General features: G+C 39.4%; 1 protein-coding gene across 1 annotated transcript; it reads left to right on the forward strand.

Annotated features, from left to right (window-relative positions):
- The first annotated feature begins 7,478 nt into the window (after positions 1-7,478).
- On the forward strand, positions 7,479-10,704 carry LOC135152180 (uncharacterized). The gene is made up of 2 exons (XM_064092014.1): positions 7,479-8,543; positions 10,402-10,704. The coding sequence occupies exons 1-2, from the start codon at positions 7,479-7,481 to the stop codon at positions 10,702-10,704; spliced, it is 1,368 nt and encodes a 455-aa protein (XP_063948084.1).
- The last annotated feature ends 14,339 nt before the right edge of the window (positions 10,705-25,043 follow it).

Here is a 25,043-nt window from a genome sequence, read left to right on the forward strand (position 1 = left end):
GTTTAATCAAGTTGTCTTTTGCAGGGTGCCAGTGGAGTTGTTCGTGTTGCTTGGGTGCTTGACAGTGTAGCGTCAATGCACATGACTGGTACAAGATCCCTGCTGGAAGACATAAGAGAAGCAACTAGTCCGTCAGTAACTTTTGCTGACAATAGCAAAGGTCGTACTGTTGGATGTCGCCATAGTTGAAGGACTTCAACATAATCTCCTGAGTGTCAGTCAGTTTGGTGACAAAGGATATTATGTTCACTTTGAAAAGGAGATATGTATCATCAAACATATCAAGGATAAATGTCCTTCACTATGTGGCATAAGGAAAGGCAATATATTCGTAGCTGATTTGTCTTCAGGACCAGGAAATGAAGTTCACTGTTTCTACGCCAAAGCGTCTGCTGAAGATAGTTGGTTATGGCATAAGAAGCTCTCATATCTCAACTTCAAAACCATGAGCTCTCATATGAATTCTCAACTGATGATCTCTGTGAAGCTTGTCAGAAAGGAAAAGCGAAGAGAGCATCTCACAAAGGCAAGACCATCAATACCATTACAAATCCACTTCACTTACTGCATATGGAGTTGTTTGGCCCCGTGAATGTTGCATCAATTGATGGAGGAAGATATGCCTTAGTCATTGTGGATGACTTCTCAAAATTTACTTGGGTTTACTTCCTGGCTTCTAAGAATGAGACCCCGATGACAGTGATTGATCATATAAATCTAGTTGAATTGGATAAGGGTGTGCCATTGAAAGCAGTAAGGTCAGATAATGGCACGGAATTCAAGAATCAAACCCTAATCAACTTTTACTCTAAAAAGGGAATTAGAAGGCAGTATTCAGCACCAAGGACTCCTCAACTTAATCCTTAATGGAGTTGTCGAAAGAAAGAATCGTACACTGATTGAAGCTGCAAGGACTATGATTGCTGCAAAGCTTCCTCTATACTTTTGGGCTGAAGCTGTGACTACTGCCTGCTATACCCAGAATCGAACTTTGATCAATAAGGATCATATGAAAACTCCATTTCATCTGTATAACGACAAGAAACCATATGTCAAACATCTTCATGTCTTTGGAGCTAAGTGCTATGTTCTCAAAGATAGAGAAGAGAACTTGAACAAGTTTGAGCCAAAGGCATCTGAAGCAATTTTTGTTGGTTATACTAATATTGCTTATAGAGTTTTTGTAATTGATACTCTATCAGTGAAAGTTAGTGTCAATGTAACATTTGACGACACTAAACTACCAAGTTTACAATCTGTTAATCCATCTGAATCTCTGAAGTTTGACAACTATCCTGATTCTGATTCAGATGATGATGTGCTACCTGAGGCTGCAACAGGTGATGACAACAATGAAGATAATGATCCAGGCAATGGTGGAGGAAATGGCAATAATGCTGGAGATTCAACTGATGCTAGTGGTGGATCAACAAGTCAACCTGGCAGCAACTCAGGGGGAGCTGGTGGATCAACTAGTCATACACTTCAGCTTACTGACAATACTGCTGAATCATCAAGGACACAACTTCTAAGGGAAAGGATTTGGAGCAGAGATCATCCCTTTGATCTTATTATTGGTGATCCTGATGTTGGTGTAAGGACTAGAAGTGCTACGACAAATGAATGTCTATTTTCTGGTTTTCTATCACAATTAGAACCAAAGAAAGTGGATGAAGCACTTGCTGATCCTGATTGGGTTCTTGCCATGCAAGAAGAACTCAATCAATTTGAGAGACAAGAAGTCTGGTCCCTTGTTCCAAGGCCTAAGGGTAAATCTATAATTGGAACTAGATGGGTCTTCCGTAACAAGTTAGATGGTGATGGCATTGTTGTGAGAAACAAAGCCAAACTGGTTGCAAAAGGTTATTCTCAGGAAAAAAGAATTGATTATGATGAAACCTATGCTCCAGTTGCTCGTCTTGAAGCCATCAGAATATTCCTTGCATTTGCTGCACACTCCAACTTCAAAGTTTATCAGATGGATGTGGAAAGTGCATTTCTCAACGGAAAGCTGGAAGAAGAAGTATATTTGGAAGAGCCCCTGGCTTTGAAAATCCAGAATTTTTTGATTTTGTCTACTTCCTATTCAAAGTTGTTTATGGGCTCAAGCAGTCACCAAGGACATGGTATGACACTCTCTCTGACTTTTTAATTGAAAACAATTTCACTAGAGGTGTCATAGACAAAACTCTCTTTTATAAATTGCATGATAATAATATGATATTTGTTCAAATATATGTTGATGATATTATATTTGGTTCTACTAACGATAACTTGTGCAAGAGATTTGCTAAGTTAATGCAGAGTAATTATGAAATGAGTATGATGGGTGAGCTATCCTACTTTCTTGGTCTTCAAGTAAGCCAAAAGGAAGATGGAATCTTCATTTGCCAGTCAAAGTATGTCAGAGATCTTCTAAGGAAGTACAATCTAGAAGACTGTTCACCGGCAAAGACACCCATGGCCACTGCCACTAAGCTTGACCATGATAAATCTGGTAAGAAAATTGATATCTCAAGCTATCGAGGTATGATTGGCTCATTACTCTATCTCACTGCTAGTAGACCAGATATTATGTTCGCAACATGTTTGTGTGCTAGGTTCCAAGCTGATCCTAAAGAATCACATCTTTTAGCCGCCAAAAGTGTAATACCCCGAATCCATTTTATTTGAATAATACATAATGTGTCTTTTAATGTGGTGTAGTACAACTTCTATATTGAATAGAAAACTCCCAACCAACATTGATATAAGAAAACAGCAAGAATAAGAATATATAGCAAGAGTCGAGGCAAGATTTAACAAAAACTTGTTGATTTTGGCCATGCACCCTAGAGCGCCCTAGGAGCGCCTTGACAGCGCCCGTAAGACAGCAGTGCCCTGGAGCGCCTTGCCAGCGCCCTAGGAGCGCCTTGACAGCGCCCGTAAGCCAACAACGCCCTGGAGCGCCTTGCTAGCGCCCTTGGAGCGCCTTGCCCTGTTTTTGTACCACATCGATTACAATACGTGATAATGTTATGAATATAAGGAATGACTTGGTTTATGAGTTTGCGAATATAAGCCAGGTTGGCGCCACCTTGTCGCCCCCTTGTCTTGGCGCCACCCCCGTCGCTCCCTGTGTCTTGGCGCCACCCTGTCGCCAGTGCAATTCTATTTTCTTTGAACCATCTTTGTACCACATCGAGAACATAATGGTATATTTTAATGAATATAACCAGTGATCTAATTATTCAACAAATTATGTAAGCCAAGCGCCGCCCTGTCGCCCCGGTGTCGCCCCTGTCGCTTAGGTGCAAGCGCCACCCCTACCGCCAATTCAAAACTTATTTCCTTTGTACCACATCGAGAAGATGATAATATATTCTCAGGAATATAAGCAATCGCTTATCTATTGATTAAAAATATATTAGCTGAGGCAGGCGCCGCCCTGTCGCCAGCCCTAGGCTCCGCCCTGTAGCCATGGCGCCAAACCCCTTGGCGTCACCCCTGTCGCCCAGCCAAATGGTATTTTCTTAAAACCATACTCACCGTACCACATCGAGAAGAATAAGAAGGACAGTCTATCCTTTCTTTATATATACACAGCCCACTGTGACTTACTAAAATTAGGAAGCGAAGCATAGCTGCTAAATTTGGTACGTTTACTTATTTATTCCTAATTAATGATTTATTTTTGATAGTTTTGTTATCTCAGTTATTAGGTTAGCTGTGATTATAGAGTAATATAGATGTGACTTATGATTAATAAATGTGTGAACATTCTAGGGAATGAAGTTGTAGGACTCGAGAACGTGCACAGTTGTAGGACTCGAGAACGTTGTGCACGGTAAGTATATACTATACCCTTCACTATTGATATTTCGTGATGTTTTGGTGAATATTTTTACTAATGACTTTATGATGAGAAATGAGTATTCTTGCATTGATACTTGATGAACTGATGATGATGGTTCCTTATTGGAAGTAAAGCTAAACCGATTGTTTAGCTGGCCGGGATCCCAACTTGATGAATTGATGAACTAATCGTGCTTGAATACTCATACTCATACTCATCTTGGTGTGTGAAACTGTTTTGATGACTCTGATGAAATATTTATTTGGTTCACCAAGTTTTGTGAATAAAACTCAGTTGAATCGTACGTATATGCTTACTGAGCTTTATAAGTTCATCCCTTTTTATGTACTAACTTTACAGGGAAGAATTCTGGAGAAGGATATTAAGGCTAATGCTAGGTGAAGAATGTGAGCTGTTAAGTATCCAATAGTCAAGAGAGAGATATTCAGGGAAATGTTCAAGGTTGGTCTTAGATGGAATTGTGTAATTGAGATTCAGTTGTAAACTATAGTTGTAGAAGATTAACAGTGATTTTTCTTATCGAAGTTGATCCGATAATGGTAGTAATTTATTCTAATTTCAATACTGTAACCTGGATGCGATCCTGTTGTTTTAGGGGGTTAAAATGTTCTCTTTTAAATCTTTTATTAATGCTTTCAGGTTTTAAATTATTTTGTTTTCCAAAATACATTTTTTCAAAAGTGTTTTAAGAGATTTTGTGTGGTGACGTCAGGATCCAGGCCCCCGGATTCCTGGGGCGTCACGAAAAGAATCTTTAGATATCTTAAGGGTACACCTGGTTTAGGTATTTGGTACCCTAAGAATACTGGTTTTGACTTAACCGGCTATACAGATTCTGATTATGCAGGTTGCAGGATTGATAGAAAGAGTACGTCTGGAAGCCGTCAATTTCTAGGACGTCGGTTGGTTTTCTGGTGCCGCAAGCAGCAACACTCAGTGTCTACTTCTATTGCTGAAATTGAGTACATAGCTGTTGGAAGTTGTTGTGCTCATATTCTCTGGATCAGAAAGCAATTGAATGATTATGGTATCTCTGTCGACAAAATTCCAATATTTTGTGACAACACTAGTGCCATAGCCATTTCCAACAATCCAGTGCAACACTCCAGAACCAAGCACATAGACATCGGGTATCATTTTATTCGAGAACATGTCATGAATGGTACTGTGGTGTTACATTTCGTACCCACAGCTGATCAGATTGCAGACATCTTCACTAAACCACTTGATGAATCCACTTTCTCTAAGTTGATTTGTGAATTAGGGATGTTAAATATGCCATGATTCTCTTTGTATATATATTATATGTATTTTATATATTATTATATATTTTTGTGAATTTTCTGTGTAATTATATCTATTTTATTAGATTTTATATAATTGTTTGTAAATTATCTGATAATTTTCTGTGTAATTATGCATGTTCATATATGTCTCTATAATTTTCTAAGTGCTGCATACTCCCCTTTGATATTCACTGTGCATTTAGATAATTAGGTGTATTTATTTTGTATTTTTCAAAATTAATTAAGCATAAATATTTGACTTTAAGTTAATTCATTTTAATGAATTAAAGTTAAATTCATAAGTATTTATATTTAATTAAAGTTGAATTTTACAAAATATATGTGTAATATATTATATATTATGTGTATTAGATTTTTGATTAGAAGTGCAAAAGGTTTTATTGTTTTTAATTAATCAAAAATCATACTATTTTATTTTATTTTTAATAAAAATCTGTTTTTAAGGCTCGGTATGACTTTTTCTGAAAAAGTCATACCGGTTGTAGCTTATTCAATACTTTTCAAGGTACGGTATGACTTTTCAAAAGGATGTCATACCAAATGCTCACCTAACCCCCTTGCTTTCTTCGGTATGACATTATCTAGAAATGTCATACCGAACAATCGATAATGTCTATTTTAAGAGCACGGTATGACATTTCCTTGAAATGTCATACCGGCCCCTCGAATTCAATATGACTTAGCAGACTTATGCCATACCTATTCATTTCTTCATCTTCACCATATACACACACTCTGCCATTGTCTTGCTTGATTCTTTTTCAAGTTTTTGCGATAAAACTTGCTCGTTACGATTTACAAGGGTAAAAGCTTGCCAGTTTCGATTGTTTTGCAAGTAAACAAGTCGAATTGCTGCCCGTTTTTGCTGTGTTTCGAACCGAGTTCGACCAAGTCACTGAGTTGCACCGAGTTACAACGATTCCGAACGAGTTTTGAAGATTTCGTGACCCTGTGACTGTGGATTGTCAGTTTAGATCAGTTTGTGGTGGTTTGATTCAAAAGATTTTGAAAGCCCTTTTATTGGATTTCGAATTTTAGGGTTTTTGGAGCAAGTTTGGGGGTTTTGATAATTGGAGATTAAGACATTGTTTGGGACTTATCATTTGCCATTTAAGATTAATTAAATTTTATGTTACATATTTGATGATGTCACATGTATTTAACTTGTTTAGTGTGCAGAAATGAAGATCAGAGTCTAACCAAGAGTCAGAGTTTAACGACTGCCAGCTGGATCAGAGTTTAGCGATGATCAGAGTTTGCAGGTGGCTGATTTCTAGGAGAAGATCTGGATAAACAAGGAAGATAAAGATCAAGGAAGATTGTGCAGATCAGGATAGCAGAAGGATAACTACTGATTAGATTATTTTAGGAAGCAGATAATTATATATCAATCAGTAGATATTTATGTAACTGTGTATGTAAACACAGCTTAGGGTTTACTCTAGAGGAGTTGAAAAATCGAGCATATTATTCTTGTAACCAAGCAGCTGTTAGTGATAATTTATAAATCACAAAGAGAGTATTTGTAAGCTACTATGTTTTGTGTGAATAAGAGTTTAGTTAATTTATTCTCTTATTCGTGTGTTTTGTTTTAATTGTGTTCACTATATACAATAATATAGTGAGTTTATTCGGCCTAACAAGTGGTATCAGAGCCAGGTCTGTTGATATACCTACAGTGAGATCTTAATCACACAATCATGTCTGAAAAATCACAAACTTCAAACAGTAGATATGAGTCAATTAGGGTTCTGATCCTCAGGGCATCTGAGTATCCTATCTAGAAAGTGAAGATGGTCATGTTTCTGGAGGCCACAGATCAAGAATACCTGGATAGGATTTATGATGGTCCACACATGCCAACCAAGCTCTCTGTTGCAGTTGGAGATGAACCCCAGAAGATGATTCCCAAAGAAAAGAAGGACTATACTCCTGAGGACATCTCATCAATCAGCAAGGATGCAAAGGTGAAGCACTTGCTGCACAGTGCTCTGGACAATGCTACGTCTAATAGGGTGATTGGATGCAAAACTGCAAAAGAAATATGGGATGCTTTGGAAATCAGATGTCAAGGAACCAAAGCCATTAAGAAGAACAGGAGGACCATACTTACTCAAGAGTATGAACACTTTGATTCAAAAACTGGTGAATCATTAACTGATCTTTATGACAGATTTGTCAAGCTGCTAAATGACTTAACTTTGGTGGATAAAGAATATGACTTGGAAGACTCAAATCTCAAATTCATACTGGCTCTTCCTGAAAAGTGGGATTTGAAAGTAACCACCATAAGAGACAATCATGATCTTGAAGAGATGTCTCTTGATGATATCTTTGGAAGACTAAAAACCTATGAACTTGAGATGGAACAGAGGAATAAAAGACATGGTGGGAAACTTAAGCCTGTTGCTCTAAAAGTTCAAGGAGAAACTGCTGTGAAGAACAAAGGGAAAACACATGTCACAAAGACTTACACTGAGTCATCAAACTCTGATGATGACTCAAACTCTGATGTTCTCTCAGACTCTGAGGATAGTGATACTGAGATGATGCAATTGGCAGCATTGAAGGTTAAAAGCTTCAAGAAGATGGCTTACAAGAATTTCAATAAAGGAAAGAAATTTTCAAGGAAGGACAGAAACTCTGACAAGAAAGGCTTCAAAAAGAATGAAGGCAAGGAAGAAAAATCTGGAAATGCTGATAAGTCTAAGTATACCTGCTTCAACTGTGGTGAAAAGGGTCATTTTGCAACTGAGTGCAAGAAAGCCAAAAATGAAAAGGGACAAGCTTTTATCACCAAAAAAGGAAGCTGGGCAGACTCATCAGATTCTGAGGAAGAAGTCAACTATGCTTTGATGGCAAACACTGATAACAGTTCCGAGGCTTTTGAAACTAAGGTACCTCATTCGACTCTTTCCTTTAACACTGAAGATATAACTGAGTTAAGATTATTCCTTAAAAGCTTGCATATCAGTTATAGAGATCAGACTTTAGAAAATGAGAGATTGAAATCTGAAGTCTTAGATGTTAAGAAAAACAATGATTATCTTGAGAAAGAACTAGTTCAGATGTTGGAAGTTCAGAAAGAAAGAGATGACTCTGTTTTCATTAAGAATGAACTGGTAAAGAAAAATGCTTCTCTTGAATCAGAACTTGCTAGGGAAAAAGAGATAATAAGAACATGGACTAACTCAGGAAAAACCACTCAGAATATCTTAGGAAGTGGAAATTGGAAGAAAGGATTAGGATACACTAATAAAAATGAAGCTGAGTCATTAAAACAAGAGTCTATTATAATTGAAAGACCTAAGGTTGCACCAGTTAGATTTGCTGCAGAATCAGAAATTCAGAACAAGTCAAAAACTGATAAACCCAAACAGGTAAACATAGGCTTAATGACTTAGAAACAGCTTAAGCATAAGCTCAAGGAAGTCAAGCAAGAAAACAGGGTTAAGGAACCTAGGAAAAACAGAAATGAAAAAGTAGGTATAAACAAAAGCAATAACTACATGCCTATTCCAAATGCTCCTAGGAAAACTTGTCATAACTGTGGAAATCCTAACCATCTTGCTTCTTTTTGCAGGAAGAATAAGGACATAAACACTATGTCTCCCAAATCAGAAGTTAAGACTAGGAATGTTAGATTTAGACCAGAAAATACTTGTTTTCATTGTGGTAGTATGTAGCATTCCATTTACACTTGTAAGGAATACCATAGCTTATATTATGATTATTATGAATTGAAACCTTCCTTGAAGAAAAAGATTGATTCTCCAAGTTCAATCTCTATTAAAAAGTCTGTTAGCATAAACTCTGATTTAAACTCTGATAAATATTCCGCTGCTAGTGTTAACAAACTTAACAAGAACAAAGGATCCAAGCAAGTGTGGGTCCTTAAAACTAACCATTAATGGTTTGTGTGATTGCAGGGCAACAGGAAGAACATCCTAGTTCTGGACAGTGGATGCTCATGACATATGACAGGAAATAAAGCCCTGCCATTAGAATTTGTGGAGAAGGCTGGCCCAAATGTTTCTTATGGAGATGGCAACATAGGGAAAACTTTGGGATATGGCAACATCAATCTTGGAAATGTCATCATTCAATCTGTAGCTCTGGTCTCTGGACTTAAGCACAATTTGCTCAGCATAAGTCAAATCTGTGACAGAGGATATCATGTCAACTTCTTTGAAGAACACTGTGAAGTGGTTAGCAAAAGCACTGGGAAAGTTGTTCTGAAGGGATACAGACATGGAAATATCTATGAAGCCAAGCTTTCTTTGAACTCTGATAACTCTGCAATCTGTTTACTGGGCAGAGCTAGTGTTGAAGATAGCTGAAATTGGCACAAGAAACTCTCTCACTTGAACTTCAACAACATAAATGAATTAGTGAAGAAAGATCTTGTAAGAGGACTGCCCAAATCAGTATTTATACCAGATGGCCTCTATGACTCTTGTCAAAAAGCAAAACAGGGGAAATCCTCATTCAAAACTAAAATTGAGTCCTCAATTCTTAAACCTTATCATCTGCTACATGTTGATCTATTTGGACCGGTAGATATCATGTCCATTGCAAATAAAAGATATACTCTGGTCATTGTTGATGAATATACCAGATATACATGGGTATACTTTCTACACAACAAGGATGAGACATCTTCTCTTCTGATTGAACATGTCAAGCAACTGGATAAAATTTCTAAAGATGCAGTAAAGATCATCAGGAGTGATAATGGCACTGAGTTCAAGAATTCTAAAATGGAAGAGTTTTGTAAAACAAATGGAATTAAGCAAGAATTCTCAGAACCTGGAACACCTCAGTAGAATGGTGTAGTGGAAAGAAAGAACAGAACTCTAATAGAAGCTGCAAGAACCATGTTGGAGGAAGCAAAATTGCCAACTTACTTTTGGGCTGAAGCTGTGCAGACTGCTTGCTTCACATAGAATGCAACTCTGATAAATAAGCATGGGAAAACACCATTTGAGATGTTTAAAGGCAAAAAGCCAAATTTGAAATACTTTCATATATTTGGTTGCAAATGTTTTGTTCTCAAAAGTCATCCTGAACAGTTGACCAAATTTGACTTAAAAGCTGATGAAGGAATCTTTGTTGGTTATCCACTGTCAACCAAGGCTTTCAGAGTGTATAATCTGAGAACAAAAGTGGTCATGGAATCTATTCATGTATCTTTTGATGATAAGAAGATAACTGGAAGATTTTGATGAACATGACCAGCTAAGATTTGAAGATGAAGAAGCATTCTCTGATTCAATAAACTCTGATTCTGAAATTATATCAGAGTCTGTTATTCCAAATCATCATCCTCAAGCACATGCTGAGGGGGAGCACAATAACCATGAACATCTGGAAGAAAATGATGAGGAATTATCAGACAACTCAAACTCTGATGCAGATTCATCAAACTCTGATAGATCACTATCAGAAAATAATGAGAGCACATCTTCAGGGGGAGCATCAGTAAATCAGAATGCTCATGAAGACAACATGAATCATGGGGGAGAAGCATCAGAGAATTAGAATGATAATGGAAACAACATGGATCATGGGGGAGGATCTAATTCCAGAAGTCAACTACCACATGCAAGAAAGTGGACAAAGTCTCATACACCAGATCTGATAATTGGAGATCCAGATGCTGGAGTGCGAACTAAAACAGCAACAACAAATGAATGTCTGTTTCATTCATTCCTATCTCAGACAGAACCCAAGAAAGTGGAGGAGGTTCTTCAGGATGCTGATTGGGTGACAGCAATGCAAGAAGAGCTAAATGAATTTGAGAGAAATAAAGTCTGGACTTTAGTACCAAGACCCAAGAACAGATCAATAGTTGGTACTAAATGGGTGTTCAGAAGCAAGACTGATAGTGAGGGCATAATCACTAGAAATAAAGCAAGACTGGTAGCCAAAGGATATTCTCAACAAGAAGGAATTGACTATGATGAGACCTTTGCTCCAGTTGCAAGGTTAGAAGCAATCACAATCTTTTTGGCCTATGCTGCTCACAAGAAATTCAAAGTTTTTCCGAAGGATGTGAACAGTGCATTTCTCAATGGGGAATTGGAGGAAGAAGTGTATGTTGAACAACCTCCAGGTTTTGTAGACTCAAAATTTCCAGATTATGTATACAGACTTGACAAGGCACTCTATGGACCAAAGCAAGCTCCAAGAGCATGGTATGAAACTCTGGCTCAATTTCTTTTAGAAAGTGGAGTCACCAGAGGTACAATTGATAAAACTCTATTCTATCTCAACCATGGTAAAGACCTGCTTTTAGTTCAAGTTTATGTGGATAATATCATTTTTGGCTCTACTAATTCTAAACTCTATGAAAGATTTTCAAAGCTTATGCAGTCTAGATATCAGATGAGCATGATGGGAGAGATGAGCTATTTTCTGGGACTTCAAGTCAAACAGACTGATGAGGGTATCTTCATTAATCAGTCCAAATATACGAGGAACCTGCTAAAAATATTTGGCATGCAAGACAGTTCAGCTGCCACCACTCCTATGGAAACAACCACTAAGTTAGATAAAGACACTAGAGCATCAGTGGATGCTGCTAACTACATAGGCATGATAGGCTCACTTCTATATCTGACAGCCAGTATAGCTGATATCATGTTTACTACCTGTCTCTGTGCAAGATTTCAAGCAGATCCAAGAGAACCACATCTGGTAGCAGTTAAAAGAATCTTCAAATATCTCAAGGGAACAGTTGAGATGGGACTCTGGTATCCTAGAGAATCAGACTTTACACTAATTGGCTACTTAGATGCAGATTTTGAAGGATGCAAAATAGACAGGAAAAACACCAGTGGGAGTTGCCAATTTCTTGGAGGCAGATTAGTTTCTTGGTTCAGTAAGAAACAAAAATCCATCTCCACATCCACTGCAGAAGCAGAGTATATTGCTGCAGGAAGCTGTTGTGCTCAGATTTTATGGATGAAAAATCAACTACTGGATTATGGGTTAATTCTAACTCAAATTCCTATTTATTGTGATAACCAAAGTGCTATTGCCATGACAGGAAATCCAATACAGCACTCAATGACCAAGCACATCAGCATCAGATATCATTTTGATAGGGTATAACCCGGATTGGCTTAATCTGGACCCTGGATTGGCTTAATCCGGACCCGAACACGATATGACCCGGAGATGATCCCGGACCCAGGAGACGATCCCGGACCCAGGAGATGGTCCCGGACCCAAACACAACCTATCCACTCTTCTCCCGGACCGGGACACAAGAGTCCAAGCCGACACCTGAACAAGCCACATTCTAACATGAAAAGGATTGGCTTAACCCGGACTCTGGATTGGCTTAATCCGGACCCGAGCACGATATGACCCGGATATGGTCCCGGACCCAGGAGATGATCTCAGAACCAGGAGACGATCCCAGACCTTGGAGATGATCTCGGACCCCGGAGATGATCCCGGACCCAGACGCAACCTATCCATCCTTCCCCCGGACCGGGACACAAGAGTCCAAGCCGACACCTGAACAAGTTGCAATCTGACATGACAAGGACAATACCCAATGCCAGCTACTGACACTATGAAGACAAACCTCATAACACTCCAAAATACTATTCCTTAGCTGACGCCTGGACAGGTGTTAAGCATCCAAGCCCTACAGATGGACAGCAGGATCCAAGGTACACATCCTTAAACCCTAATCCTTGGCCTATAAATAGACCAAGGATGAGAGGCTTAAGGATCTTCTTCTCCACACTCTCATATTTCTCACACACTCTAAGCCATCATACACAGCAGCCATACACCTTCACCCACCACACATAGATAGCTCATTTCCCGTCTATCTATTTTCCGACGCCTGTACTCATTCTCACGCCGGAGGCGCCGCGGGGCTCAAACCCCCCTCCGGTGTTGTTTTGCAGACACCCGTCCAGCAGCTACACCGCAAGACACCAGTACACGACGGAGGAAGCACCAGAACGGGATTTGGCGTTATCATTTGGCGCTAGAAGGAGGGGAAGGTTGTATTCTCCGTCCTGTGGTCACGGTGCCACTGGACTCATCTTCATCAGCAAACTCCCGAAAAGAGAGTCCCGATTCAACCATGTAAGCTTCAAAACGCACTCAAATCTTTCAAAACCCTCTCAGCCATGATTCTCTTTGTTGTGTGCATGTTAGCAAACCCTGTCTAGAAGAACCCTAAATTTGTCTGTAGTACATCAAGACACCTTGTCCTGTAGTCCCTTACACCTTTGTCATTTAACTATTTCTAGCATTTCTTGAAGTAGTAAGTTGACTATCTGCTTACACTATTTCTATCATTCCACTACTGTCTATACTGCACACATACACTTTCACCAAAAAGCAAGCATACTCCCTGGGTAGTTCTTGTTTGAGTTGTTCACTATAATCATGACAAGGGGTGGAAAAACCCAAACTCAATCAACCCGATCCGAGCAGTTCAACCCGGTGGACCAGGACAATCCACATCAGGATCTCATCTCTAAACCACTCTTGACCGGGATCAATCCAGAAGAGACCCGGATCAACCTAGACGATGCCCGGGTCACAATTGAAATGAACCAGTTAAAGTGCATCGATGTCCCGGTGACCGCAGACCATGTTACATATCTAACCAACATAGAGTTGGCCGAAGCAATCCGGTTATACCAGGAACAACGAACCGAGAACCTCAAAGGACCCAGGTTGATTCCTGATTCTGAAGACTTTGAAAATTCCCGCCAATCCCGGGGTTCCGTCTTTGACCGGATTGGTGACAAAGTAAGGAAAAAGAAGCAGAGAGAAAGTGATGCCACAAGGCGAAAGATCCTGGCCAAAAAAAAAGAACACATCCGGAGAGAAGAGAAGAAAAGCTAGAGCAAAAAATTCAAAGAAGGATCCAGTTATAAGAAGAAAGGCTCATTAGCAAGTCCCGCTCCAAACGATCTAGGAATGAGCCAACCCAAGAGCTGATCTAAGACCATGAGAATAACGAGTATCAGACCAATCTATGGGACATGATCCATGAGCTGTAGAAGAAAGTTAGAAGGGACTCCGGGTACGGGAGTATGATAATGAGGCACTCTCGGCTTATATGAGATGTCTTCAAGAAGCAATCAGCAAGAAGTTTTTCTAAGCAACCATACTAGTCCTGACTTAGATGAGTCCGGACTACGCAATCATACTAGCCCTGATTCAATAATGAGTCCGGACCAAGCAATCATACTTGGAAAAAAAAAAAAGACAAACAAGCAAAAGCTACCCCGGTCCAGTTATGACCTATCTCTTACTTAGAAAAATTTTCTAAGGAAAAAAAGCAAAAGCTACCCCGGTTCAATTTTGAGTACCCCGGTACCCCGGTTCAATCATGAGCTATCTTATTTGGAAAAATTTTTCTAAGGCAAACAAGCAAAAGCTACCCGGGTTCAATCATGATCTATCTCTTACTTGGAAAAATTATTTTCCAAGGCAAACAAACAAAAAGCTACCCGGGTTCAATCATGATCTATCTCTTACTTGGAAAAATTATTTTCCAAGGCAAACAAACAAAAAGCTACCCGGGTTCAATCATGATCTATCTCTTACTTGGAAAAATTTTCCAAGGTAAAAATCAAAAACTACCCCGGTTCAATTTTGAGAACCCGAGTACCCCGGTTCAATCATGAGCTATCTTACTTGGAAAAATTTTTCTAAGGCAAACAAACAAAAAGCTACCCGGGTTCAATCATGAACTATCTCTTACTTGGAAAAATTATTTTCCAAGGCAAACAAACAAAAAGCTACCCGGGTTCAATCATGATCTATCTCTTACTTGGAAAAATTATTTTCCAAGGCAAACAAACAAAAAGCTACCCGGGTTCAATCATGATCTATCTCTTACTTGGAAAAATTTTCCAAGGCAAAAATCAAAAGCTACCCCGGTTCAATTTTGAGAACCCGAGTACCCCGGTTCAATCATGAGCCATCTTACTTGGAAAAATTTTTCTAAGGCAAACAAGCAAAAGCTACCCGGGTTCAATCATGATCTATCTCTTACTTGGAAAAATTATTTTCCAAGGCAAACAAACAAAAAGCTACCCGGGTTCAATCATGATCTATCTCTTACTTGGAAAAATTTTCCAAGGCAAAAATCAAAAACTACCCCGGTTCAATTTTGAGAACCCGAGTACTCCGGTTCAATCATGAGCTATCTTACTTGGAAAAATTATTTTCCAAGGCAAACAAACAAAAAGCTACCCGGGTTCAATCATGATCTATCTCTTACTTGGAAAAATTTTCCAAGACAAAAATCAAAAACTACCCCGGTTCAATTTTGAGAACCCGAGTACCCCGGTTCAATCATGAGCTATCTTACTTGGAAAAATTATTTTCTAAGGCAAACAAACAAAAAGCTACCCCGGTCCAGTTATGACATATCTCTTACTTGGAAAAATTATTTTCCAAGGCAAACAAACAAAAAGCTACCCGGGTTCAATCATGATCTATCTCTTACTTGGAAAAATTTTCCAAGGCAAAAAGCAAAAGCTACCCCGGTTCAATTTTGAGAACCCGAGTACCCCGGTTCAATCATGAGCTATCTTACTTGGAAAAATTTTTCTAAGGCAAAAAAAAAAAAAAAAAAAAAAAAAAAAAAGCAATCACCCGGACTCATGTCAAGCAATCCCGTCCGGACACATGTGGAGCAATCCCGTCCGGACTCATGCCGAGCAATCTAACCAGACTCACCTCTTGTCCGGATCAACCCAGGCCGAGGGACAAAAAGCAAAATCTCACATCCTACCCTGATCAACCCAGACGGGGGGCAAAAAGCAGAATCCCACCACTTCGTCCAGATCGGTCCGGACAGGGGGGGCAAAAGCAAAATTTCACACCATGTCTGGATCCACCTGGATAGGTGAGCAAGATTTCACACCTAGTCCGGGTCAACCCGGGCAGAGGAGCAAAAGCAGGATTCTTCGCCTAATACCGGATTAACCGGGATAGAGGCGCAAAAGCAAAAATTCCACCTTGTCCAGGTTAGCCCGGACAGGGGGGCAAATGAAAAACTCCACCTTCTCCGCAATCAGCCCGCACCGGACAATACACTCAACTCCCTCACACAGAAAATCTGTATAAGGGAGTGGGGGGCAAATGATAGGGTATAACCCGGATTGGCTTAATCTGGACCCTGGATTGGCTTAATCCGGACCCGAACACGATATGACCCGGAGATGATCCCGGACCCAGGAGACGATCCCGGACCCAGGAGATGGTCCCGGACCCAAACACAACCTATCCACTCTTCTCCCGGACCGGGACACAAGAGTCCAAGCCGACACCTGAACAAGCCACATTCTAACATGAAAAGGATTGGCTTAACCCGGACTCTGGATTGGCTTAATCCGGACCCGAGCACGATATGACCCGGATATGGTCCCGGACCCAGGAGATGATCTCAGAACCAGGAGACGATCCCGGACCTTGGAGATGATCTCGGACCCCGGAGATGATCCCGGACCCAGACGCAACCTATCCATCCTTCCCCCGGACCGGGACACAAGAGTCCAAGCCGACACCTGAACAAGTTGCAGTCTGACATGACAAGGACAATACCCAATGCCAGCTACTGACACTATGAAGACAAACCTCATAACACTGCAAAATACTATTCCTTAGCTGACGCCTGGACAGGTGTTAAGCATCCAAGCCCTACAGATGGACAGCAGGATCCAAGGTACACATCCTTAAACCCTAATCCTTGGCCTATAAATAGACCAAGGATGAGAGGCTTAAGGATCTTCTTCTCCACACTCTCATATTTCTCACACACTCTAAGCCATCATACACAGCAGCCATACACCTTCACCCACCACACATAGATAGCTCATTTCCCGTCTATCTATTTTCCGACGCCTGTACTCATTCTCACGCCGGAGGCGCCGCGGGGCTCAAACCCCCCTCCGGTGTTGTTTTGCAGACACCCGTCCAGCAGCTACACCGCAAGACACCAGTACACGACGGAGGAAGCACCAGAACGGGATTTGGCGTTATCACATTTCATCAGAGAACATGTGATGGAAGGGACAGTGGAACTACATTTTGTCCCTACAGATCAGCAGTTGGCGGATATCTTCACCAAACCTTTGGCTGAAGCAACATTTACAAGACTTGTAAATGAACTAAGGATGATCTCTGGTCCTCTCTAAACTCTGCTTAGCTATCTAAAAACATATATGTTCTCATTATTTGTCACGAGCATGATTTATAACTTCTTATGTTATTCTCTGACTTAAACTCTGATGATTATGTTCTGATATGATAAACTCTGATGATTATACTCTGACTTGACAAACTCTGATTGCATGAATTTTTCTCTGCTGAGTGACATTCCTGTGAAGTATTTGTTGCAAATTTCTGAATTGAGTCATAAGTAACTCTATAGTCTCATATTTGTACAGTTACGGATGTGGAAATTTATTTAACACTTTCATGATCTTACTCTGACACCTAGACTGCCTTACTTCTTAGATCTTAGATATACAATCAGTGTAGAATTTTCTTTATTCCCTTTATGAGCACAGAGTCATTAAATCTTAAGTCTGGATTAGTCGAACATATGTTTTCTCTATTCAGGAAAGAAAAGAAATTCAAAGAAAATAACAAAAATCTACTCAGGTACTCCTTTGAGATCTCAGATATTTTGTGCTAGGAACGACCCAAGTGCATTGCTGGTATTAAGCAAAATGCATCAGAAAAGCAATATTTTTCTTGGGGGCCTTTCACATTCTCTGATTACTAGAGAAATACTCTGAGCAAGAAGAAATTGATCTGATGATGGTTATAACTCACTTACCCTGAGAAGTTTCCATTCTAAAGATTATCTGTGATTCAATAAAGAGAGGCTTATGTAAACTCTGATCCATACCATAGTAGACTCTGCTACCTACAAAGTGTTTAAATAATTTTTTGACAAACTGGTTCTTTCTAAAAATCTTGAGAATTTTGTCAATCTTTGTGACAAACTTAGATTCGTGATTTCACACACTTTACACTCCGCGTCTGTGATTAACAAATTTATAGCCTTTGAGTAATTTCTAGTTAAATTCAAATATATATTTGTAAACTCCGAGGATAAATATTTGTCTTATTTTAAGACTCTTAATTTGTCATCTCTCATCAGACAAATTTTGTGTGCATATTCTGAGTTTGTCGTAAATTCTGATATTTACTTAAATTCTGGTTTTGGTCAATCTCTAACTGACTTCGGAATTTATTTATTAAATGAATTTTTGTCTCAGTAAAAATCAGAAAAATTTTTTAACGGTACAAAATTTGTTTGTCTTCTTTAGTGGAGAAAAACACGGGTGATTATTGTGTTTCATCGGAAATAGCAGTTTTACACACGTTCACATGCTACAGTAATTATCACTGCTCATCTACCAATTTTTTTACCGTTGAGGGACTGCCACGTGTCCCACTACCATATTTTTCTCAGCAATCGCGTGCATGCATATATATACTGATTAAAAAGATTTTCTTTTTCACTTTTTACACGCCTCTTTTACTGTTGTTAAAATCTATTTCTTCTCTACTCTCTCTTAGACATTTCATCAAAAAGTTTACATACAACCTTCCTCTTTCACTCTTTTGCAGTAAAATGTCGACCAAAGCTTTTGATTTCGATGGTGCTCGCTTTGTCACCAACAACTATGCGGGAATCTTGGATAATAATGAAGCTCCCAGCGAGTTTCATCTCATTCAAGACTTTCTGGCTCATAGTGAGCTTATGTATGCTCTGACCCAACCAGAGTCTATCTCAAAAGCTCAAGTTCTCACTTTCTGGAGATCGGCAAAATACAATGATGGTGGTGAACATGGATTCCCATCCCTCACTTGTCAGTATGAGGGTCAGGAGTACTTCGTATTCCTGAGACCATTCGAAAAGCTCTTCATCTTCTAGAGCTCAGCAAATACAATGCTTCTGTATCTACTCAGACTTTGAGAGATATGATGAATTTCTTTGGTTACTCTTGAAGCACTGATCACATGGGGGACCTCAAACACCCAAATCTCTGCAAAGAATGGAACTTCTTCTATGATTGCATCACCAGAGCTTTCGGGAATAAGTGCAGCAACTTCGATGCCATTCCCATTCTCAGCCAGCAAATTGGGTATTCTCTGATCCATAATCTCAAGTTTGATATTGCACCCTCTATTTTGAGATTTATTGGTGATAGGAGACAGGAGAATCAAAATATAGTTTACTATGCTAGATTTTGTCAGCTTATATTCTCTTATTGTTTCCCCAATGCTCCTTTGCCTGAAGATGATGTTGAGCCTCCTTTTAAAATTACCAAGAGAGCATTTACTGATATATTTAAAAAGGACCCCCAAAAAGACACATCCACCTGTTTTTGCAATTCCTGTGACGGTCCAGGACAAGTTGAAGCTGGCACTGCCAGATAAATACAATTCCTTATTTTCTGATAAGAATCAACCTCAACCCTCCACTACTCAGACACATGATGCACCAACCTCTGGTCCTTCCCAACAAGGGCCAATTGTAAAATTTGACCTTTCCTCTCCTAAGAGGACTCTTAGATCATCTAAGACTTCTCCTCAACCTTCACCATCTCCTCAACCCAAAAGGAAGAGGAGGTTTCTTCAACCAATATCAGATTCTGATGATGAAGATACAGCACATCCTCCATCACCTAAACCAGTTAAACATTCCAGGAAGAAGGTCAAACCTACTTCAGTTACTGATTTGACTGTGGATCCTCCAGTTGAATCAGTAGTTACTCCTCTTGCCATAGTTCCATCTTCTGATCCAATGTGTGTTGAGCCTCTCTCTGCAGTTCCTCTGGACGAACCCTCACATGCAGCTGACATCCCAATGTCAGAGAAAACACCTGAATTACAAGCTCAATCAGATGATCTTCTGGAACCAACTCAAATTCTTAATCAGGAATCTCTGTTTACAGCTGAAGTTCCAACAGAGACTCTTTTGCAGATGAATCAATATTCTCTGATTCAAGTTGAAGAACATGTTGCAGCTCCTGTTCAGGAGATCTCTTGTTCTGCAAATTCTGATGCAGCCACAGAAGCTCTGGCTTCTCATACACTCAGCATCTTTGTTAATGATGATGATGATGATGATGCTACAGAGGTTACATCTGTTCCAGCAACACTTCTAACATCTCTTCAAGCAACAACATCTGATCCAGCACCAGTTCCTATCTCTGATCCAGTTCCTATCTCTGATTCTTCTCCAGTTAAAGATTCTCCTTCTCTAGTCAAGAATACTGTCTCTGAGCCTCCACAACCCTCTGCCAGAATAAAGGTATGTCAGATGCAATATCATCAGGGTATGTGCAGAGCTACACCTCCTTCTATGGAAACCAGACTTTCAAATTTAGACGCTACTCAGAGGTCCATGCAGTCTACTCTGGCAGAATTGAGCTCCTCTGTAGCTCAGCTGGTTCAGTTTCTCACCTCTGCTGATGTCAAAAAGGGGGAGAAAGTGTCACAGGACAAATGCTCATCTGACCAGCCACTGGAAAAACAGAAGCCAGATGATGATAAAGATGGAAAGGGAGTTGGAGATGAAATTTCTGGGAAGCAGATCATAATAATCAAAGATAGAGAAAAATATGACAATAATCAAAGGAGTGATAAGGCTGGAAACTCTGAAGGACTCAGAGAAACAAAGAAATCTCTGGAAATGGTTATAAGTTCTCTAGCTCAAAGTTTGACTGAAGCAGTCAGAGAATCAAAGTCTATCTCAAGAAAACTGTCTGTAATTGAGCCTGTGATGCCAGAAATTGAACAGCAAGGAGAAAATCAAATTTCTGAATCAGATAGATTAATTGAAGCTGGAGATCCAGAATCTCAGAAATTTTGTCAAACTCTGAAATTCATAGGAAGAGAAACAACCTTGTTCTACAAATCTCCATCTCTTCAAGCTATAGATGAAGCTGTTGCAAGGAAAATTTTTGAAAAAGAGAATCCAGGAGTAGACATTGAAGCTATCAGACAAGAAGAAGAGATATTAGCAGCTGAGAAGATGAAGATCAGCAAGCTAAAGTCTGATAAGGAGAAACCAATCTCTGATTCCTCAAAGATTCAAACAAGACCAAAAGAAAAGGGGATTGTGATTGGAGAAATTAATTATTCTGATATCAACAGACCCAGAACCAGAGCTCAAGCAAAGTCTGAGATTGAGTCCAAGGATAAAGGGAAGAAACATGTTGATGGTGTTCCTGTATCAAAGATGAAGTCAATTGTGAAGATTGCATCAGAAGCTCCTTCTCAAAGACTGGTACAGCTAAGCAAAGCCACAAATATAATCTCTGATGTGTCTGGTATAGTTGAAAAAGAAGAAGAAGAAGAAGTTGGACTGGCCAGGAAAAGGAAGATTTCAGAAACAGTGGTCAAATCAGCCTCTGACCTAAACTTAACCTCTGACATTGCTCAAGTTCAGGTTCAAGAAGTAAAAGAAAAATCTGATAGGTCAGAGCCTGTAGAGACTAAAGCTTCATGGCTGAAGACAATTTCTGATAAATCTCAAGATTAGAACAAGAAGAAAAGCCTCTTTGGAAGCCTTGGAACCAGTCTGTACAAAGAAAGTTCAATGTTGACCAGAATCAGACTTCATGGAACCAGAGGAAAAGAAGCATATGACACAACTGGATTGGGTCATTGGAAAGAAAAGTTGGAAACCAGCTCATCAACCACCTTCAGAGATCCATATCCTCTGACTGATAAAGTTGGAGAAGTTAAAGCTTCATGGCTGAAGACAATTTCTGATAAATCTCAAGATTAGAACAAGAAGAAAAGCCTCTTTGGAAGCCTTGGAACCAGTCTGTACAAAGAAAGTTCAATGTTGACCAGAATCAGACTTCATGGAACCAGAGGAAAAGAAGCATATGACACAACTGGATTGGGTCATTGGAAAGAAAAGTTGGAAACCAGCTCATCAACCACCTTCAGAGATCCATATCCTCTGACTGATAAAGTTGGAGAAGTTGTTACACAGAATGATCTTGACAAAATAGAATCAGTACAAATTCTGATGGATACTCATGATGGTACAGGAGACAAAAAGAAGATAGAAATCTTTCTCAACACTAGCAGAGTATACAGAATTTCAGAAGCTGATTTATTGCTGAAATCTCTAAGGGAACTTGAGCATATTCACTATATGCTTGAGATAAAGAATGAAGCAACCCAGAGATGGTCTGATCTGATGAAAAGGACTATTATTGAAAAGAGAAGATTCTATGGAATAAGTCCTGATGAAGAGTACATTCCCAAGATATCTCAAGATGATGGTTCTGAGATTGAAATGCAGAAAAATAGCTCTGTTATGGAGACTATAGCTAATACCAGAATCTTGGGGTGCAATAATGATGCAGATAGACGAAGGGTAATCCAACTGGGGGAAGCAATTAGAAGAAGCAAGGCAAATGCTTTGAGATCAGCTATATACCAAACTGGGGAAGACACTGAAGAGCTCAGTATTGTTAAAGCCCAGATGATACAAGCTCTGAAGCAAATTGAAGAAGATCTGATTAACCAATTTGTCAAGGAAAGCTTTGGATATAGGCTGATTGGATAAATAGTAATTGATGGTTCTGTAAGTTGTAATTAGTTCTGTGAATTAATTATTTCATGCATTTGTCCTTAGTCATTTTTGACATCATCAGTATATATAGTAACTTGTTCATTCTGTCTAATGTACAAGTTGGGGGAGATTGTTACATATTTGATGATGTCACAGGTATCTAACTTGTTTAGTGTGCAGAAATGAAGATCAGAGTTTAACCAAGAGTCAGAGATTAACGACTGCCAGCTGGATCAGAGTTTAGCGATGATCAGAGTTTGCAGGCGGCTGATTTCGAGGAGAAGATCTGGATAAACAAGGAAGATAAAAATCAAGGAAGATTGTGCAGATCATGACAACAGAAGGATAGCTACTGATTAGATTATTTTAGGAAGCAGATAATTATATATCAATCAGTAGATATCATGTAACTGTGTATATAAACACAGCTTAGGGTTTACTCTAGAGGAGTTGAAAAATCGAGCATATTATTCTTGTAACCCAGCAGCTCTTAGTGATAAGTTATAAATCACGAAGAGAGTATTTGTAAGCTACTGTGTTTTGTGTGAATAAGAGTTTAGTTAATTTATTCTCTTATTCGTGTGTTTTGTTTTGATTGTGTTCACTATATATAATAATATAGTGAGTTTATTCAGCCTAACATTTTAATTCGAATTTAACCCTTTAATTCGAATTATTAATTGATATTTAATTATTAATTGAAATTTGTGAGAAATTTGAGAATTAATATTTTATTTGAAAAATTCTCACTTCATTCAATTTTTAATTCTAAAAATGGCTGGTCGTTTCGTAATTGAGGAGACGAATTTGAATGGTTTCTTTGATCCCGAGGCCAGTTTGGCTCGTTTTAGATCATGGGTACGGTTTCTGAATAGCCAGTCGCTCGTCAGCACTGCTATTACAGCTCCAGCAGAACTTCAAATACAACCAATTCAGGACTTCTACTCGACAGCCCTGAATACTAAATTGTTGGATAATCATCGGGTTTCTGGAGATATACATGGAGGACGTACCATTCATATCAACACTGATGATGTGAATAGGATACTTGGGTTTCCAAGGGAGAATTTTGCTGAAATCCCCACTGAAGATGAAATCACCCAATTCTTTCAGACTATTCTGTATCAGGGAGAAATCAATTTGCCTAGGATGTTGAAAGGCAATCTGAAGCCGGAGTGGGAGCTTTTCTTCGATGCTTTGGCTAAAGTGTTTGCTCCTACCACTCGCAAGAACTTCAATGTAATATCATCTTTGCTTCAGAAGATTGGGTTCTGTATTGCTCATAATCGCCCGGTCAACTTTGGTAAACGTATACTTCAAGCTATTCTTACCAAGTTGGGACCACTAAGGAGCAGATCAGTCCAGCACAATGCGAAGGTTGCGTGCTTTTATCCAAGGTTTATCATGTTGTTTCTGAATGATAAAATGACTGATGCTGAGAAGAACCACTACATCAACTCTCCAATGGCACCAGTTCCTCGTTCCTGCACTAAGTTGATGACTCAGTTGGACAATAAGAACAAGTTTGCAACTGTTCCTCTTATCACCACTCCTCATATCCTGCAAATGTTCAACACTCCTCTCCAGCCTTATCAGCTTCAAGTGGTTCCTCCTCCTCAACCTCAGCAACAACAACAGCCGCAACAACCTCAACCCCTGCAGATTCAACAACCTCAACAACAACAATCACCTCAACAATCTCAAGAAGAACAATCACCGCACCAATCATCAAACCAATCATCATATCACTCCCCTCTTCACCAGCAACAACCTGACTTTTCATTTGAAGATGAAACACTGGAATATGATTTCTTCAAGAATCAACCGTCTTCATCTGAACCACTAGCACACCAAACACACTCCCAAATCATACCACAAACACAATCAACCTCACAACCACTTCATTCCGACTCTCCCATCAACCATGAGCTGCAGTCCTTTCACAAGGATCAACAGGTAGCTCAGGTACTTTCTAACTTCTCATCTAATTTTAATGTTGATACGTCGGATTATGTTTGTGACCTTGATTTTGTTTACCAGCATGCCAGCAATGAACCTGACAACACACAGGTTCATAACACTACTATGCAACCGGCTCGTAAAGTTGCCAAGAAACGGAGTACGAGTAGTTTACTAGGTCAACCAGCAGCTCTATCTCCCTCTAAGAAGCAAAGGGTGGAAGCCGTGGAGACAACTGCAGCCTCATCTTTACCTTCCCAACAAGGTTAAGATTTAGAACAGGCATTAAAACAGTCTCTGGACTCATTCT

The sequence above is a fragment of the Daucus carota genome, chromosome 4, assembly GCF_001625215.2.
Source record: "Daucus carota subsp. sativus chromosome 4, DH1 v3.0, whole genome shotgun sequence".
Lineage (NCBI taxonomy): Eukaryota > Viridiplantae > Streptophyta > Magnoliopsida > Apiales > Apiaceae > Daucus > Daucus carota.